This window comes from Phytophthora ramorum, assembly GCF_020800215.1.
Source record: "Phytophthora ramorum isolate Pr-102 chromosome Unknown Phyram_PR-102_s0005, whole genome shotgun sequence".
Classification (NCBI taxonomy): domain Eukaryota; phylum Oomycota; class Peronosporomycetes; order Peronosporales; family Peronosporaceae; genus Phytophthora; species Phytophthora ramorum.
In genome coordinates, this window is record NW_027150651.1 from 2,647,387 (window position 1) to 2,664,582 (window position 17,196).

At 53.9% G+C, this 17,196-nt stretch overlaps 8 protein-coding genes across 8 annotated transcripts; 5 read left to right on the forward strand and 3 right to left on the reverse strand.

Moving 5' to 3' along the window:
* Positions 1-172: 172 nt before the first annotated feature.
* On the forward strand, positions 173-1,889 carry KRP23_6569 (Pantothenate kinase 2; the record flags this gene model as incomplete). Its single annotated transcript, XM_067891776.1, has 7 exons — positions 173-333; positions 399-433; positions 495-685; positions 748-867; positions 945-1,067; positions 1,132-1,212; positions 1,287-1,889. The coding sequence occupies 7 exons, from the start codon at positions 173-175 to the stop codon at positions 1,887-1,889; spliced, it is 1,314 nt and encodes a 437-aa protein (XP_067746101.1).
* A 791-nt stretch (positions 1,890-2,680) lies between these two features.
* Positions 2,681-3,217, forward strand: KRP23_6570 (uncharacterized protein; the record flags this gene model as incomplete). Its single annotated transcript, XM_067891777.1, has 1 exon — positions 2,681-3,217. The coding sequence occupies one exon, from the start codon at positions 2,681-2,683 to the stop codon at positions 3,215-3,217; it is 537 nt and encodes a 178-aa protein (XP_067746102.1).
* A 2,320-nt stretch (positions 3,218-5,537) lies between these two features.
* Positions 5,538-7,138, forward strand: KRP23_6571 (uncharacterized protein; the record flags this gene model as incomplete). The annotated part of the gene is made up of 3 exons (XM_067891779.1): positions 5,538-5,709; positions 5,904-6,080; positions 7,035-7,138. 3 exons carry the CDS (start codon positions 5,538-5,540, stop codon positions 7,136-7,138), a joined length of 453 nt encoding a protein of 150 aa, XP_067746103.1.
* A 304-nt stretch (positions 7,139-7,442) lies between these two features.
* On the reverse strand, positions 7,443-9,785 carry KRP23_6572 (uncharacterized protein; the record flags this gene model as incomplete). Its single annotated transcript, XM_067891780.1, has 1 exon — positions 7,443-9,785. The coding sequence occupies one exon, from the start codon at positions 9,783-9,785 to the stop codon at positions 7,443-7,445; it is 2,343 nt and encodes a 780-aa protein (XP_067746104.1).
* Positions 9,786-10,062: 277 nt separating this feature from the next.
* On the forward strand, positions 10,063-11,157 carry KRP23_6573 (putative oxidoreductase YfjR; the record flags this gene model as incomplete). The annotated part of the gene is made up of 2 exons (XM_067891781.1): positions 10,063-10,120; positions 10,187-11,157. The coding sequence occupies 2 exons, from the start codon at positions 10,063-10,065 to the stop codon at positions 11,155-11,157; spliced, it is 1,029 nt and encodes a 342-aa protein (XP_067746105.1).
* A 150-nt stretch (positions 11,158-11,307) lies between these two features.
* On the forward strand, positions 11,308-12,731 carry KRP23_6574 (Protein pelota-like protein; the record flags this gene model as incomplete). The annotated part of the gene is made up of 4 exons (XM_067891782.1): positions 11,308-11,448; positions 11,525-11,590; positions 11,654-11,734; positions 11,799-12,731. The coding sequence occupies 4 exons, from the start codon at positions 11,308-11,310 to the stop codon at positions 12,729-12,731; spliced, it is 1,221 nt and encodes a 406-aa protein (XP_067746106.1).
* Positions 12,732-12,792: 61 nt separating this feature from the next.
* KRP23_6575 (Trafficking protein particle complex subunit 2-like protein) lies at positions 12,793-13,369 on the reverse strand (the record flags this gene model as incomplete). The annotated part of the gene is made up of 3 exons (XM_067891783.1): positions 12,793-12,927; positions 13,002-13,256; positions 13,337-13,369. 3 exons carry the CDS (start codon positions 13,367-13,369, stop codon positions 12,793-12,795), a joined length of 423 nt encoding a protein of 140 aa, XP_067746107.1.
* Positions 13,370-13,959: 590 nt separating this feature from the next.
* KRP23_6576 (uncharacterized protein) lies at positions 13,960-17,069 on the reverse strand (the record flags this gene model as incomplete). Its single annotated transcript, XM_067891784.1, has 6 exons — positions 13,960-16,333; positions 16,393-16,457; positions 16,549-16,653; positions 16,719-16,790; positions 16,861-16,935; positions 16,995-17,069. 6 exons carry the CDS (start codon positions 17,067-17,069, stop codon positions 13,960-13,962), a joined length of 2,766 nt encoding a protein of 921 aa, XP_067746108.1.
* Positions 17,070-17,196: the final 127 nt, after the last annotated feature.

Below are 17,196 nucleotides of genomic sequence, written 5' to 3' on the forward strand. Positions count from 1 at the left end.
GCAAAGTCACATACATGTACAAACCGTAGTTGAAGCGCTGCGTCATCGCAAAATGCCCTTGATTCCCACCGCTCGACATGTATTGGTCAAAACGCTCATCAGTAGCTATTTCGGCCAATCCGACACCACTAGATAGGAGAGCGGCCCATCAGGTTCAATCACCTGCAGTAGCATGGTAATGCCGACGCTGGGCAGCGGAGCCGCAGAGCGCGCGCTGCTGGCCGGCGGCTTCCTGCTGCTCTCGTCTACCGTGGCGCTGTTCTGCCTCGAGCGCAAGCGCCTCCGCCAGCGCGCGTGGCGCCAACGCCTCACATACAAGAAGCTGTCGAAATCGTGCGGATTTTCCCTTCCACTTGTCGTTCCTTGTCCGCCTCTAACCGCGTCTGAGTTACCTGCAGATCCGACCTGGGCGCGTCCTTCGGCTTGGACATTGGTGTGAAAATCCACTGCAGGAGCTGATTTGGCGCTGGACTGACGCTGTTTCCTTGGCGCAGGGGGAACACTGGCCAAGATCGTGTACTTCGAGCGCCACGAGGCCGGCAACGACAAGCGCAAGAGACCGCGCTCGGCGTCGCTGGATGTGGCTGCGGGGGAGATGACTCAGTTCCTGCGCGAGAACGAGTCGTTCGGACTCACGGGCGTGCAGGACGTGCGGCTGCGGATCCACTCCAAGACGCTCAACGGGGTGCGTTGTTGCTCTGTGGCTGCAGTTCGTGGAGAGTTTAGAGACTTATTGGCTGGTTGCAGATGTTCCACTTCGTGCAGTTCGAGAGCAACAAGACGCGGGAGGCGATTGAGTTCATTACCAGCAATGGGATCAACCAGTCCCTGCGGATTCTGCCATGTACGGGCGGTGGTGCTCACAAGGTCCGGCTTTGGATTTTTACCGTGGAAATTGGAGCTCACTGCTGACATCTCGTGTTCTGATGGTGGGACTCGTACAGTATGGCCCTGCTTTCAATGAAATTGCGGGAATCGAGCTGGAAAAATATGACGAGATCGAGTGCACGATTCTGGGCCTGCATCTGCTGCTCACGACACTTTCCGATGAAGTGTACACATTTGAGGTATGTACTACTCGGCTAGTTTGTAGCAAAACAAGACTAACGCGATCGTTCTGTTGCTGAGTAGGTCGTGGATTTTAATTCCTTGACGGCGTCACGGGTGAAAACCATCCAGACGGATGTGAACGAAGATGTGTACCCCTATCTGGTGCGGCTAATGTTCACAGTTACCACCCAAACCAAAAAAGCTAACTCGAATTGTGTTTTTGCTCACCGCCACAGCTTGTCAGTATCGGCTCGGGTGTGAGTGTGTTGTACGTGAAGGGGCCGGGTGATTATGAACGTGTCAGTGGCAGCAGTATTGGTGGGGGCACATATTGGGGTCTTTGTCGGTTGATGACTCACTGCGAGTCGTACGACGAAGCGTTGGACTTGTGTGTCCATGGCTCCAACAAATCGGTTGATATGAGCGTGGGGGATATCTATGGTGGGGCATACGGCAAGTTCAAACTACCAGCATCCACAGTCGCCAGCAGCTTCGGGAAAATGATCTCGGTTTCTCGCGAAAGCGTGAGCGATGCTGATCTTGCTCGCTCACTGCTGGTTATGATCACGCAAAACATTGGCCAGGTTGCCTTTCTGAACGCGACATTGTACAAGACCAAGAACATTTTCTTCGTTGGAAACTTTCTTCGCCACAACAAGATTTCATCGCGGACGCTAGCGTACGCAATCAACTTCTGGTCTAATGGAGCAATGGAGGCACGGTTTTGCAAACATGAAGGTTATCTCGGGGCGCTGGGGGCGTTCCTTCGCCACGCAGATGTAACAAATGCCCATGGCGAAGAGTTTGTTTCGGCAACACGAGGATCAAGGCAGTTGTAGTCCTGCTTGCGCGATTGAGGAGCGCCTCTGCAGCTCGATCGATGCATATCAAGCGAGGGTTCAATTCAAATAGAATTGACGACGTAGACTTGCCGTTGAGTGCCACGGTAGTCTGCCGAGTTTTGTGGGCAAATACTGTGCTAAGCTTACTATCTGTTAGGTACTACGGGTTATTCAAGACTGCACGTACCAAGACTGGTCTGGTGCGTAAGTAGAAGGACAGGCATGGCAAGTGGATGACGAAAAGCTCAGATATGATGGTCTCGTGCGCTTCGTTCACATGGTTAGAGAGGTTCCACCAAACGAAAACAGATCCTTTCATGCAAGAGCTATGCTCTTCATCACTAGCGTCGCGCTTTAGCGCACCGATCCAAGTGATCAACGCCCTGAAAAACAGCACACAAGCGCCTGCACGCCTTGGTGGGTCATTCGCGTCTCGGTTCCGTGCAGCGACTAGCCTGTCAAAACCACTGGTGAGGCCACCGCTACCGAGCAAACTCGAGATGATGAGTGCCCGGCAAAGAGGTCTGCTGGGATTATGGGCCTCATCTTGGTGGATTGCGCGTTGGCGATTATCGCTGAGTTCACGAAACGCATAGACATGACCTGGTGGTCGATCCTCCAAGCACTCGTGACGCAGCAACCTCTCCTTTGATGGGGTGAGTGAGTGAGATGGCAGGTGGCCGTTGTGGATCAAATGCGCCGACATCAAGACGATCGAGCCCAGCACTGGTAGTTTCATTCTGCAAGTTTCTGCCAAGTGACCAAGCACCAACCCAGCCCAATCCACCATGCCGCTCACCGTCCCTGGCTTCCACACCAACACGCCGCTGGACGCGACGTTCGACAAGGACATTCGTGATCTGCACCTGATCTACGACTACGACGCCGAGTCGGAGGATGGCAAGCCGGAGAAGTGGCGCTACGAGCTGTGGTTCTTCTCGCACGACCGCGTGGTGTACGCGATCCACGGCGGTCCGATGGCCGGCCGCACCAACTACCAGACGTGCTCGTACCAGTGCGTCCGCCCGGGCGAGTTGTGGCAGTGCAACTGGCTGGAGGAGACGGGCACGATCGTGAGCCTGGTGTTCGACATCAAGCTGCAGAAGTTGACGACCATGATCGGTTTCTCGAAGGGCCACTGGGAGCACCCCGTGGAGGCCCACGGCGACAAGCGCAACGCAGAGGACTTCGCTCGCTGGCGCAAGCTGGCGGACTACGGCAACCAGAAGGACCGCCTGCTGCTGTGCGAGCAGGCTGATATCCTCGAGTCGTTCAAGGGCAAAGGCGACCTGGTGCCGATCACGTTGGACGCAGAGACGCTGTAAATAAGTAAGTTCTGGCAGCGACCCCTTACGATACGTTGCATGCAGGGCAGACAACCTGTTGTACGAGTGAGTTCTTTACTCACTTATCGTAGCGCTTGTCGCGATTTAATGCACTGCTTGCTCTTGTTTTACTGGAAACGTTTTTGGTTCTTCGTTGATGTTTGTTTTTTTTGCGACTCGATCGTCACTGATGTAGGATTTGGTGAATCTGCGAGGCACTGGTATTTCCAGACTAAGCCATAAGCTGGCCCAACTTTTGCTTGAGCACATTCCATCGACAAGCCCGACCATTGAATTCGGTTCAAGGATGAAGGTGACACATGCATTCACACAACACCCAGCACGACACGCATATTCACGCAACACCTACCTAGCGGCAGCTGTGGCAGTTCAAACCATAGCCATGGTCACCCTACAAACCGAACTCCATGTTCGGGCAGAAAAAGTCATTTGGGAATGCAAGAAGCGAGCACAACGCACGGCTCTATCTTCTCTGGGACTGGTGCATCATCCTATAATCATGATCTGAGTGGCTGTGCGTACAAGGTTTATAGCGCAAGTCCTGAATACGGGGACGGTGCTCGTTTGGAATGACGAAGTTGTATCTCTAGTCGTGACTCGAGATTAGATGGTACCAACTATTATAAGTTGTAGTCATACGTGAGTCGTGAGTTCTCCGAGTTAGTGCAGGACTCGGGAGAATCACAAGTGTAGAACCTAACCGGTGGCGGTATGCGTCTTTGTTTGCCCATGATATCAACTAGAATTGTCTGCAACCCCGTTTGTCAGGATTGAAAAGCACAGGTTTGCGCCTCGGCGCAGCAGCAGCACCCAGTACACTCAAATAGTGTCGATATACTTCTGATCATAGGATACCTGCTTCTTTGGATTCCAAATCGTGGCAAAGATAACATCACAATCGCGAATGGAACAGCAAAGTTTGCTCCCATCACTCGCTGGCCAATAATGCACTACAGATACGTCGATCATCGGGGCCAGCGCGTGTCTGGCATAATACCACGTCAATCGCTTCACACCTATGCATCGTGCCGCACCGACCGCGTTTCTATCGAGTCTGCCAACAATTTCGACGTGCTTTTCCTAATGACACCCTTGCATTGGGCGTGGTCGACCTTGGTCTTCTACATGTACAGGAGATTCACTTTCGGCCATTTTTCGTGCATGGCGGCAGTTCCAACCTGCTTACAGCGAGACCACAAAGCAAGTCCTGCAGTTGCCCGGCAAACTTGTGTTGTTCTGCTCGTTGCATTCCTCTGAATGGACCTCTCGGGGGGTAAGGACACGATTGGCAAGACGCATTTGTGTTTGCCACCGCGGAGCCATCTTTGAGTTCTTGCTCGAGTTCACGATGCCGCGGACGTCATCGTCTTCGATCGAGTCTAAGCAGACCTTGCATCTGCGCCGTTGCCGCGAAATACCGATCGTGCATTTTTGCACAGATGGCTCCTGCGTTCGGCAACACGTACAGTATTGACGTACGATTCTATGCCTGTTAGTCCCGCAGCTCGCCGTCTGTAAGCCATGGCGAGTCGTCATTGACGACACGGAGGTGCAACCACTCACTCGACGTGAAGGAAATGAATTGGGATGGGCAACAAGTCGAGAACCAGGCGAAGCTCTGCAGCGCGATCTTCACCATAACGTTAGTCAATGCCATTTCTCGATGCCTGCCAGCTAAACAGAGCTTGCGTGCTCTGCGGAATGCCATCATGATGGTTTCAATGCCATCGATTTCTTTTGGCGTCGCGATTGAACATTGAAGACCTGGTTGCGACTGAGCGTGCCAAAATCAAAGTCCCTGCGCAAAAAACTGGATTGGAGAGTTGGTTGATCAATCGTTAGCAAGCAAAACCACCATGGTCGGTCGTTCAGTTGAAGTGCTGCCTCCCACGACTTTGGGTGTACTTTCGAGCTGTGCACGCTTGTACCAGTTCTGTGACGGGCGTCTGCAAAGCGTCAGTGAAGCAGCATGGATGCTGTCGATGATCGACTCGACCCGGTCAGACCCCTGGTGCATTTTGCCATAGATGCAGCATTAGAGATCGTAAAACGGAGAGCGTACCGCAGATGGTTCCAAGTGGATGCAATACGCCGCGTCACGCGGTACCGGCACAGCTTCACACCAACAGAGGAACATGCAGCGAGCAATCTAGCGAGCAGAGACGCCGGTACCGCCCGTGGTGGCGAGCCGAAGCAGAAAGCGCTTTCGACAGGTGTGCAGCAAAAGATTCATTCTTCAATTTGCTTCACTTCCAGCAACTGCAACAAGTGAATCCGTTTCAAGTCCTCCCAAGCTCCGATGGCGGTCATCGACGACTCCAAGGTGCGCGATGCCATCTACGTTGGCATCAAGACGCCAAAGGCTGTCTCCAACCAGGACGATGCCAAGATGAGGGCATCGCACGCCGTAAAGCTGACGTCTGGCTTCTGGCTCACGTTCCTGGTCCCGCTCTTGCAGCCATTCCAATACGGTTGGTCCACATCCCAGCTGAACCTGAACACCTTCAACAATGAAGAGGAATGCAATGCTCGACCTGTAGTGGACGGCACCTGCATCATGTTTCCTGGACACCAGAAGGCCTCGTGGACTTTAGGTACGGCCAAGCTCGTGGTTTCTGTGTGGAAGCCTTCTTACTGACTTGTGCTTGGTTGTGACTTGACCCAGCCGTTAACCTTTGGGTTATCGGTGGTATGTTCGGCAGTCTTTACTGCGGCCCCCTCGCCCAGCGTCTGGGGCGTAAGAAAGTCTTCACGATAAATGCCATCGTCATGTTCATCGGCTCCGTGATCCAGACCACGTCCTTTGACATCGCCCAATTCATCGTCGGCCGCTTCATCGCGGGTCTCGCGTCAGGTGTTGCAACGGGTCTCGTCGGCAGCTACATTTCCGAGATTTCGCCACCGCACCTCCAATCCGTGCTACATCTCGGTCTTCAAATCTCCTTTACCTTCGGACTGCTAATGGTCGTCGTTTTCTTTTTTTTCGCCGATACTGTCGCCGGATGGCGAGTCATCGCGGGTTTCCCCGTGATCAATGCCCTCCTCTTCCTGGTCCTCGCACCAGGGACAATGCTAGAAAGCCCCGTTTGGTTATTGGCTCAAGACCGGCGGGCCGAGGCAATGAAGGTGGTCTCGCGCATATATGGCCCCGACGGAGTTCAGCACGCTCTTCAATGGCTGGAAAAACCTACAAGTGACTCGGCGGACAGCGCTTCGACAGAGCCAGAGGAGCAGGAAGAAACACTGAACGTGTGGGGCTTGATCACGTCTCGCAAGTACCGCAAGCCGCTGGTCATCGCCATCGGCGTGGCATGCGCGCAGCAGATCACGGGCATCGACGCCATTTTCTTTTACTCGGCAACAATCTTCGCTCGCGGCGGCATCTCGGATGGCCGCATCGGGTCGGTGATTGACAACCTGCTCATGCTTCTGCCGGCTTTCGCGTTGATCCCGCTCACGCAGCACTTCGGCAACCGGAAGATGATGATTGGCAGTGCTACGGGCATGTTCCTGAGTGCGACGGCTCTCACGATCGCGTACATTTGCGACGTACCGACGCTTTCGGTCGTGTTCACGGCCACGTTCACGCTATCGTTCGCGCTGGGCTGCGGGCCGTTGATCTGGGGCGTCACGTCCGACCTCTTCCCTCCGTCGCAGCGACCCACGGGCGTGTCCATCTGCATCGCCATCAACTGGATCTGCAACCTACTAGTGGGCGTCGTGTTCCCTTACATGAACGACGGCCTCAAGGACTACTCGTTCGTGCCGTTCATGGTTGTGACGCTGCTGTACGTAGTCTTCTTCACCTGCTGCATGCCGGAGACCATGGGCAAGACGTCGGGCGAGATCCAGGCGTGGTTCAGCGGCGAGAAGAGCGAGCCCGCGCACTCACAGCAGTAGGCAGTGCTGCTACAGTGTTCTGACACCTTCAATACACTACAGCCATATTGTTGCCGTTCGATAGTAAAGGTCCCACAGTTTCACCACGCGCAGAGCTCGGTGCAGTCGCCTACGGCGCTGGTGGCGGCGGCGGCGGCTTCGGCATCTTTGGGGATACGACGTTGTGATTAGATGGACACGTCAACTTCAACACATTTCCGGCACAAGCTGGGCGTTGTAAATCATGTTGCATTGCTTACGTGTATTTCCCTTCTCGCGTGACTGATACATCGACACGGTACTTGTTCCGTCAATTCTGTATTCATCACACGTTCTCGATATGTTTGAAGCTCGCCGCGTTGCTTTCCAGGTCACTCAGACCGACAGCATCTACCATGCTGTTGGAACCCGATCGAAACCATTCCAAAGCGTATTCTTTGTTCTTCTGAAAGCACAGGAAAGTCTCTACCATAGCCGGGCTATCTGCCAGCGCGGCCTCGCGCGCAACACCTTCTGTACGCTGAAGCACATTGTAGATATTTTTCCGAACAGTCTCGCCACTCGAGGACGCTGCCGGCAGCGACAGCACCATTTCAGCGTAAGGTGCGATCAATGGGAACCGCAGCTGATTCGTTTTCCACCACGTCAACGGGTCCACGTTACGCTCCGAAGCAGGAAGACTCAGAAAAGCGCTCAGCTCTTTTTCCCAGGTTGCCACCATCTCATTATCTCTTTGTAATGATGACTTCGACGACTCGGACGGCAGATGCGAAAGCAGATCATCCTCCTCGTCCTCGAGAGACAAGTCACCGCCTGTTGGGCTAGCGGCCTCTTTTACCAGCTCTGCATAGGCGGTATCTGCGCCAGACAGCCCTGAGGACCCAGTCGCATTGGACGACTGCGCTACGTCAGGTGTAAACATTCGACGGAGAAAACCCTTCCCAATCTCGCAATCGGCCTTGGGAGACAAGTAGCAATACTCACGGTTCTTGTAGCGCGGATCGAAGAGCGTCGCCGCGTAGCACACTGCTGGGAGCGTTGCAAATTGCTCACGCAGCTTCCTTGCCACCGTATCGAAGAAGCGCTTCCACGTGACTGGCCCTAGATGGGATGGCACGCTCTCAACAGCCGATTGTGCTTGCTTCTCTGCGTACGTCACCAGGGCTGCAGCAATCGTTGAAATACTGGAAATGCCGCTCTTGTTCACCTCCTTGTCGCTACCAGTTTTCTTGTTCTTTTCTCCTTCTAACGCCTCTGAGTATCGGGCAAATGGTCTCAATTTCTTCACTAGTAGCCCGATGAACTCAACAGTCGGTGCAGGTAAGTACTCCACAAGGTTCGCGTTCGCAATTTGTTCCAGTGTGGGCAAATGCTCGAGAAAGTCGCGCAGAAACTCGTAATAAGACATCGATTCTTGCCCTTCCGGAAAGAGCTCTACGTTGAGAAGTGGGCACTTGCGGCTGAGGGAATGCATCGCTCCTTCATTTTCGGCTAACCGCACCACAAACTCCTCGATCTGATTGACAACCTCAGGAAAGGCCTTCGCGAATACATTCTGCGTCAAACACACACGCAGGTGCTGCACCGCGGACGTAAGCAGGAAAGTGCTCTGCGCTGCATCGGGCGAGACAAGCCGCCCATCAAAGTTAACAGGCACAAAAAGTGACGGGAGATCGGCCGCCGTCAGCTCAATCTTGGCTGGCAGCTCATCCTTGACGCAGGCAATCACCTTGTCCTTTATACCGAGGCGATCGAGATACGAGTCCAGAATGCTCTTGATCGTCTCTAGCCCAGGTGTCTCATCCAGCGGCGCGACACCGACGGCAATATCAAACAGCCGGAAGTTGACGCTGAAGTGGATCTTCACTGCCAAGTACTGCGTAGGCTTTGGTTCTGTGGGGGTTGGGTGCTGCCACACCTCGAGCGACACCGCCACACTCTTGGCCCTCGTCAGCACCATCTTGGTGGTCACGAATACGCTCTCCTGCAGCAGCAAGGCGGCCTTCCCCACGGCCTCTTCACTCGGCAGCGGGAGCTTCTTCTCTCCTAGCAACTGGTTCATGACGTACTGCATCCCAGGTTTCGTCGTGAAGTTCAGGGGCAGGTTGTCTACCACGGCCATGAGAGCTAAATCCTGTGTAAACTGTTCGCAATTGACCTGTACGGGCTGCACGCCATATGCCGAGCCCAGCGACTCTCGCTGCTCCTTCGTCAGCACCGGCGGCGGGTACGTATAGAGCGCTGCCGTCGGGTCTCTTTTGAGTGCAGCGGAGAACATGCTGGGCGAGCCTCCGGCCGCGGCCACAGCGGCAGCCAGAGCCTGCGAGGGCGGCGGGTACATGACGAGCTCGGCGCCCGTCTGTTGGCCAACCTGTAACCCGATCTTTTGGCGCTTGAGGTGGCGCTTGGTCTCGCGGTGCTCCTCGCACACGTTGTTGGCCTGCTGGTGTGTGGGGTCCGTACGCCCGGCCGTGCGCAGGTGCGAGAGCAGGTTGGACGAGTGGTGGCCCTTGATCACGCGCTCGCAAAACTTGCAGACGGAGTTGCCGCTCTGGTCCTTCTCAAAATACGACCACACGGCCGACACGCTGGCCGGTCCGCTCGCATGGCCCGCAGGCGTGGACGGCGACGACAGGAATTCCGCACTGGCGGGTGCGCGCTTCACCATTTTGGCGGACACAGTAAAACCGGTGCGAGCGGTAAGTGGCGAACCCGGAAATGCCGCACTAAATGAGATGTCGCCCTGCCTAGAGGGGACGCGTCGTCTCTCCTGGGAATAGTGACATATATCCTCAAAAGAGTGATCTAATACTGCAATCATTCAACCTAATTAGTATGAAACAATGTAGGGATCTATCGATGATGAGCTTGAAGTGAGCTGGTGGTATCCGAAGTCGCAGTCCAAGTTCTCCACTGCACGCACTTCCCAATTGATTCATCGGAACATGCTGCGTCGAATCTGCTCCCGCCACTGTGGCCCGATCGGGCGTCGACGCTTCTCTGGTTGGTGTTTCCTCTACTGTAGGATCACCGGCAGTGCTAATCTCTTGTTGTGGTTGCTGCCAGTAGCTTCCAGTAAAGCGATGTCGACTGTCGGTTTCATCGGCCTGGGGAATATGGGCTTCCCTATGGCGCACAACCTGCTGAAGGCTGGTGTCGACGTTCTGTGCTTCGACGCCAATCGTGCGGGCGTCGATCGTCTGATGTTGCTCGGAGCGAAAGCCGCGACGTCTGTCGAGCAGGTGGCTGCGCAGACGAACACCATCTTCTCAGTGCTACCCAACGACGAGATTATCACGAGCGTGGTGCTGGGAGACGGAGCTAAGCCTGGATCGGGCCTGCTGGCTAACATGGCGCCCGGAGCGCTGCACGTCGGCTGCTCCACGATCCACCCGAACACGTCTCGATCTCTTGACGCCAAACACCGTGAGACAAAGACGAGGTATGTGGCAGCTCCAATCTTTGCTCGTCCAGACGGCATGGAGGCGATGCAAGCGAACTTTGTCGTGTCGAGCTCCGACGCCACCGCCGTGGAGGAGGCCTCGCAATGGCTGGACAAGTGCACGAACGGACGTGTGGCTCCATTCAGCACGGAAGACCCCGGCGCAGCAAACGCGGTGAAGCTGTGCGGGAACTTCCTCATCGCGACCGCTATTGAGTCGATGGCTGAGGCACTTTCACTGCTGGAAGCCAACGGCGTGGACCGTGTGCAGGCGATGCAGTTCTATAGCAGCACGTTCATGAACTCGGTGATCCACAAAGGGTACGGACAGCGTGTCTCCGAACGTGACCATCGTCCTGGAGGCTTCGCACTAGAACTGGGCTACAAGGACCAGCGTTTGGCGCACCAACTGGCGATGGAGTCGCAAGTGCCGATGCCATTCCTGTCCACGCTCATCGACCGCTTCCTGAGCCAGCGCGCCAAAGGCCGCAGCGACCTCGACTGGTCCGCGATTGGCCTCGGTGTCTGCGAGTCACGTGGCGTCGACGTCTCGGATGCTATTGACCGCTCTCGAGCGGGCCAAGCGCCACCACCGTAAGACAGGAAGAGTGTAGTCGTGTTGGAGTTACCACCGTGTTTTGAGACAAGTTGAAGTCACTTCGCGTCGTCTTTGGAGAAGTTCCTCTGTGAATGTCACTATTCTGGGATCCTCGTGCCAGGGGCCATTTTGGCAGGACGAAGGGCCAAGATGAAGCTGCTCAAGAAGCAGATCAGCGAGAAAGATGGCGCCGGATCGGTGGTGCTACGCGCCGAGGAGCCCGAGGACATGTGGCACATCTACAATCTCATCCACGTGTCGGACTCGGTCAAGACGACGACGATTCGCAAGGTACGGGGCTGCTCTGGTAATGTGGTATCCTAGTATCGTACTTAAGTGAGGTATTGGCTTGCTACTGTGTCTGCAGGTGGTGAAGGAGGGCGTGACGGGGTCTACCAGCAGCCAGCGCGTTCGCATGACGCTGAAGATTGAGGTGAGGCCTGGTAGCTGCTGGAAAATGCTGTGGGTGGACTGAATGCTGAAAATCGACGTGCAGGTGGAGCAAGTGAACTTCGACCCGGCGCTGTGTGTGCTGCGTATCAAGGGCAAGAACATCATGGAGAGCCAATACGTTCGGGTACGCGGGTTGTAGTAATGTTTTGTGCAAGTGATAAAGCAAGAAACTGACAGAGTTTGTGTAGATGGGAGCTTACCACACGCTGGACCTGGAGATGAATCGCGACTTCACGCTGACCAAGAACTGCTGGGACGTCATGTCGCTGGAGCGGATCGACATGGCTTGCGATATCACCAAGCAAGCTGAACTGGCGGCTGTGGTGATGCAGGTCGGTCTGGCGCACCTGTGTCTGATCAAGGGTGATATGACAGTCATTCGGGCCAAGATTGAAACCAGCGTGCCCAAGAAGCGCCCGGGAAGTTCGGCTCACGCCAAGGGCACTGAAAAGTTTTACGAAAACATTGTGCGATCCATTCGACAGCACATTGATTTCAAGCTTGTCAAGTGTGTGCTGCTGGCCAGCCCAGGTTTCGTCAAGGACGACTTTTTCAAGTTCATGGTTGAGCAGGCTGTCCGCCAGGACGACAAGCTCTTTTTGGAGAACAAGCCAAAGTTCGTGCTATGTCACTCGTCGTCTGGCCACAAGCATGCTCTTGACGAGGTGTTAAACGATCCGGCAATTCAGTCGCAGGTGGCAAATACCAAGGCTGTAGAAGATGTCAAGTGCCTGGAGCGCTTCTTTAACATGCTGCATATCGACCAGGACCGCGCATACTACGGCTACAAGCACGTCGTCCAGGCCAACGCAAACATGGCCATCGATACGCTCATGATCACGGACGCTCTCTTCCGGTCGCAAGATATCGCCACTCGGCGCAAGTACGTTGACCTTGTGGAAAGCGTGCGTGATAATGGCGGCACGGTTCGGCTCTTCAGTAGTTTGCACGTGTCAGGCGAGAAACTAGGCCAAGTCAGCGGCATCGCTGCAATCCTGCGGTTCCCAATGCCTGAAATTGACGAAGAGGACCAAGACGATGAGTCTGAATCAGAAGAGGAAGAGGAAAAGGAGGACGACAGTGGCGTGGGAGACTTGTCCGTCGAAGCTTTGGGTATGTAGAGACGACAGCGGTTATCAGAAGATAAAATGCACGCGATGCACAAAGCAGAGAAAATTCCACTTAGCTGCCTGTGTTGTGCTGTACGACGAGGTTGGACACTCGTTTGTCAAAAGTCTGCGACGTGAGGCGCTCTCCCAGCGGCGCGAACGGGTTCGACATGGCGTTCACGTACAGCCGATGCACCTCCGCGAAGAACTGGAGTCACACACCGCCATACACAAGGTCAAATCAACCCCCTAGCCACCATGGCAATTGATTCAAGAGCTCACCGGTCTTAGCTCCGACTCGCGTACTGGGGCGTCCTGCAGGACCACCACGAACTTGACTGAAGTGTTGGTGACGTATCCGTACACTCGATAATCTTCGATGGGCCCCAGGAAGCCCAGGTACATGTCGTCCTTGGACGTGGTGACGCTCGCGCCGCGCAGTTTCTCTTCGATGACGTCCAGCGACACGTGCGCGATGTAGTGGAAGCCCAAGTCCTCGCCCTCCTCTCCGAACGTGCGGATGTACAGCGGACTATTCTGCACGGGAGGAAGCGGGAAAAGAGGACTATACGTCAGTACGGACTCTCGAGCCTTGGAGACAGACACAAGACACGCACCGCCGCGCCGATGACCGCGACGCAGGCGATCATGATGAACAGGAATATTCCGACCTGTGGGAATGCATAATGTAGCCATGTTAGGAGAATTACCAAATGTGCAAGCTGAAAACGTTCGCGGCTTAGTTGCTGTTACTGCATCGATCCTGATCAAACCGCGTAATGGGTTTTAGATGGTAAGTACTTTGGCCGTAGGCAGGATCAATTACGATTCTCCAGAGATTCATGTCGAGTTGGGTTTGCCGCACAAAAGTTCATCGAAATTTGACCAATGTATTCCAGAGCAGTTTAATGATGCACAGCCGACCTGCCAATGCCATACTGTTGAATACCTGAGCATTCAGCTTACTTTTCGGTAACGCTGCGAGTCCGGGATTACTCTCGTAGATGCTGCCTGCCTTCGTCGAGCTCGTCACATGCAGCAGGTTCATCTTTGGTAGTAACTTACCACTATAATTTTCATTTTCGGGTCGGCCGCGCTCATCGAGCAAGAACGAAGCCCTTGAGGTCCCGGCTAAATGCAGTGCTAAGCTTACTGTGAATCACAGCGTCCACTCCTTTTCTTGCAACGCAATAGTTTCCAGACGATCGCAGGGATGGATATTCTCAAATTTGTATGGATATCACCAGGTAGTATCGTCGCCGTTGTCGTCTCCGGACTCGTCTCGAGCTGAAGATGGTGGTGTGTACTCTGGAGTGGCGTCGTCATCCATGGGGTTATCCTCTTCAGACTCTCGAGGGGAATTTTGTTGGCTTGCGTCCTCATACGTGTGGTCTGCGGGCTCAGGTTCCTCAACCATGCCCCCTCCAAAAGCAGTGTTAATACCTTCATCAAAATCTGGAGCACCAGGCGGGGCAATTAATTGTTCACCTGTCTGTAACGGGACGGTTGCCGTGGTCTCAACTTCTATTGGATTGGGTGGGGAGGCATCCGGCGCTGAAGCCTCACTGCGGCTAGATGTTGGTTCGTTTTCGTCACTTGATGCGCCTACGTCGTTTTGGGGGTTGTCATTGTTTAATTGCCGAGCAGCAGCGTCTCCTCCACCTTCTCCACACAACGGATCATCCATTTCGATGACGCTGTTGTTAGGTTCGCTGGCATCTCCAGACTGAGGGTCTAGATTCCAGACAGACCTCTCGTCGCCATGGTTACCAGGAGAGGTGCCGTCGACACTGTCATGACGAGAGCTAGCAACTGGGTCCAAATTCCAAGTCTTGGTTGTGTTGTTATCATCACCTGCCACGTCGCGGACACCAGCATTTGGATCAACTAGTTCGGAACGGTTGGTGAAATCGCTACAAAGCAGTTTGTCTTCCGAAGGAGCTGGTGAGGAAGACGGTGGTGGTTCTGGGCAGTCGCTCGCATTCTCGTTCTTGGCAGTTTCCGAGGAGTCCGACGGACTTTGGTCTCCTGTTAATGTGGCACCTGTGCTGCCTTCCTCCAGGCTGTTCGGACCAACTTCAGAAGCAAGCTCGACCCCATTTTTGTTATCTCTAGAAGATAGTTCTCCATTGCCATCAGTTTCCCGAGGAACCGAGCGTGACGGTGCTGGATCCAAGCTCCATACCTGTCTTTCTTCAGTGTCAGTTGCATGCACTTCTTGACCGGAACTAAAAGATTCATCGTCTGAAGCATTGTCAAGCTTTACAGAGTCGGAAGGATTAGGATCTAAATTCCAGACTTGGTTCGTGTCATGCGTAGAATGTTCCAGCTGTACTGGAGTATGAGGGATTTCTTCTCCTACATCATCATCCTTGTCGTCTACGAAGCCACCAAGCAGCACCGTGGAGTCCTGCGGTGGTATTGAGCGAGGATCCAAGTTCCAAACTACGCTTCCGACGTCATTTTCTTCACTATACTCTGCCTTTGTCGGGGTTAAATCGGAGAAGGCAGGAATGGGATCGACGTTCCACACTGTATTGTTGGCTCTGTTGTCGCTGTCGTCGTCGCTATTGACAGTGGCTAGTCGGTCGACACTGACACGGTGATCATCGAGCTGATAGCTGCCGTGCGGATTCGGATCCGCATTCCAAACAGTGTGTTCAACGCCTCCAGCACCATGGGCACCTTCATCACTGGCATCGAAGTCGTCATCTTCGTACGTCTTCTGCTTGAGATGTTTTGGTTCTTTATCAGAGAAATTATCTGCATCCTTTTCGTGAAATACTTCCACCTCCATATCCGCCTGATGTTCGTCCCGGGGCTTTTCCTCTAACTTAAAATTTTGAGATGGTGTACCAATTCTTTCCATCTCTGCGTTATCATCATCTGCATGATGTGGCTCGACAGCAACCACCTGCTCAATGGTACTAGTCTCTGTCTCGCTTGCTTGTATCGTAGGTGTCTGCCCCTGCTCAGGCTTGCCTTCATTATCAGAGGTGCCTTCGGGGCCATCACTCAGCTGAACCTCGTTCGTACACTCGACTCCTAGTACATTGGTTGGAGAGCTAGACACTTCAAGCGTTGCAAGTTGCGACCTAACGGTGTCACGCACCAATTCTGCTTGTGTGACCTGTAGCTCCATCGAATGAAGCCTTTTCGCCTCCCGAGCTGCTCGAATGTGCAGATTCTCTTCCAATTCGCACTCGACTTCTAGTTGGGCCATACGAACTTGCTTGTAGTACTCAGCTTCGAGCGCTCGCCGACGAGTCTTAGAGACAAAACCCTCTCGCTGCTCAAATTTAACGAGCGGCACAATACGAACTTGCCCTGCAGCGCTATGTGAAGAATACATTCTGGCCACGTTGGTGGGTGCACTCGCACTGGGCTGGTTGTCGGAATCTTCGTCTTCTGGCAAACTTAATGGATCGAGTTTGATTTTCTTGGTCAAGCCTGCAGCACCGTTGGCAGGGAGTAAGGGCACTGAGGAAACTCTTAGCTTCCCAGTAACAATCGGTGAGGGAACGATCGTTGTCTCTATCTTGGCACGAAGACGCTCAATTTCCGTATGACATTCCTCAATTTCCACCTCCAGCTCCTGGAAGCGAAGAAATTTGCTACCACGCGCGTGAGTAAGCCCCATGAAGTACCCACTCGGTACCTTGACCTTTCTTACCTGCTGTACTTAAGCCGGTCTAACTCTTGCCTCCGCTCCTCAGCAAGAGCTTCAGCTGTCACAGCCTATCTAACCAACGAGATGACAGTAGCCCACAGTGCGTCAGAAGCAGCTTATTAACCACCGCAAATGTTTAGATACGCCACGCTACCATACCCGTTGCATGCATTCGGATACAAGACGGTCAATTAGCTCCTGCTTGCGGGTTTTAGTGGTCTTTGCTTCCTGTGGTGACCTCAGGATCGCAAAGGCAGCGTGCAGCTACTCGCACACATATCGTAAGCCAACATTTACAGTAAACAATGGCACCAAGACAAACGCCTTACGTCTTTGTCTTTCTTTCGCAGTGTTTCCTGCAGCCTCCGAGTTCCCGTCTTCAACTGTAGAATTAATGCATCCTTTCCAAATACAATCACATACATCAGCCCAGCCTGCCTGAACGCCACATTCCTCAACACGAGGCGCCACCTTCTCTCCCAGCTGCCTTTTCACCAGCACGAGCTCCTGCTTGGTGTTTTCCCATTCACGCCATCCATCGTCCAGCTACCAAACAAATAAGTCAAATTCCACCATATTTCCGTGCAAAGTACATTTTTCTCCACCTCGAGGTGCTGGTAGGGCGTCACCTGGGGTTGGCTAGCGCTTCCCCCACGCCGACTCATTAACCGCCTCTCCATGGTGACGTACTTGGAATGCAACTTACGTCGTTTCGTGCACCAGGAAATAAAAAAGTGTAGCCATGTTTAAAAGCATAGAAACCCGAAACGTCGCGATCTGCCTGTGAGATACTCGACCACATATCGA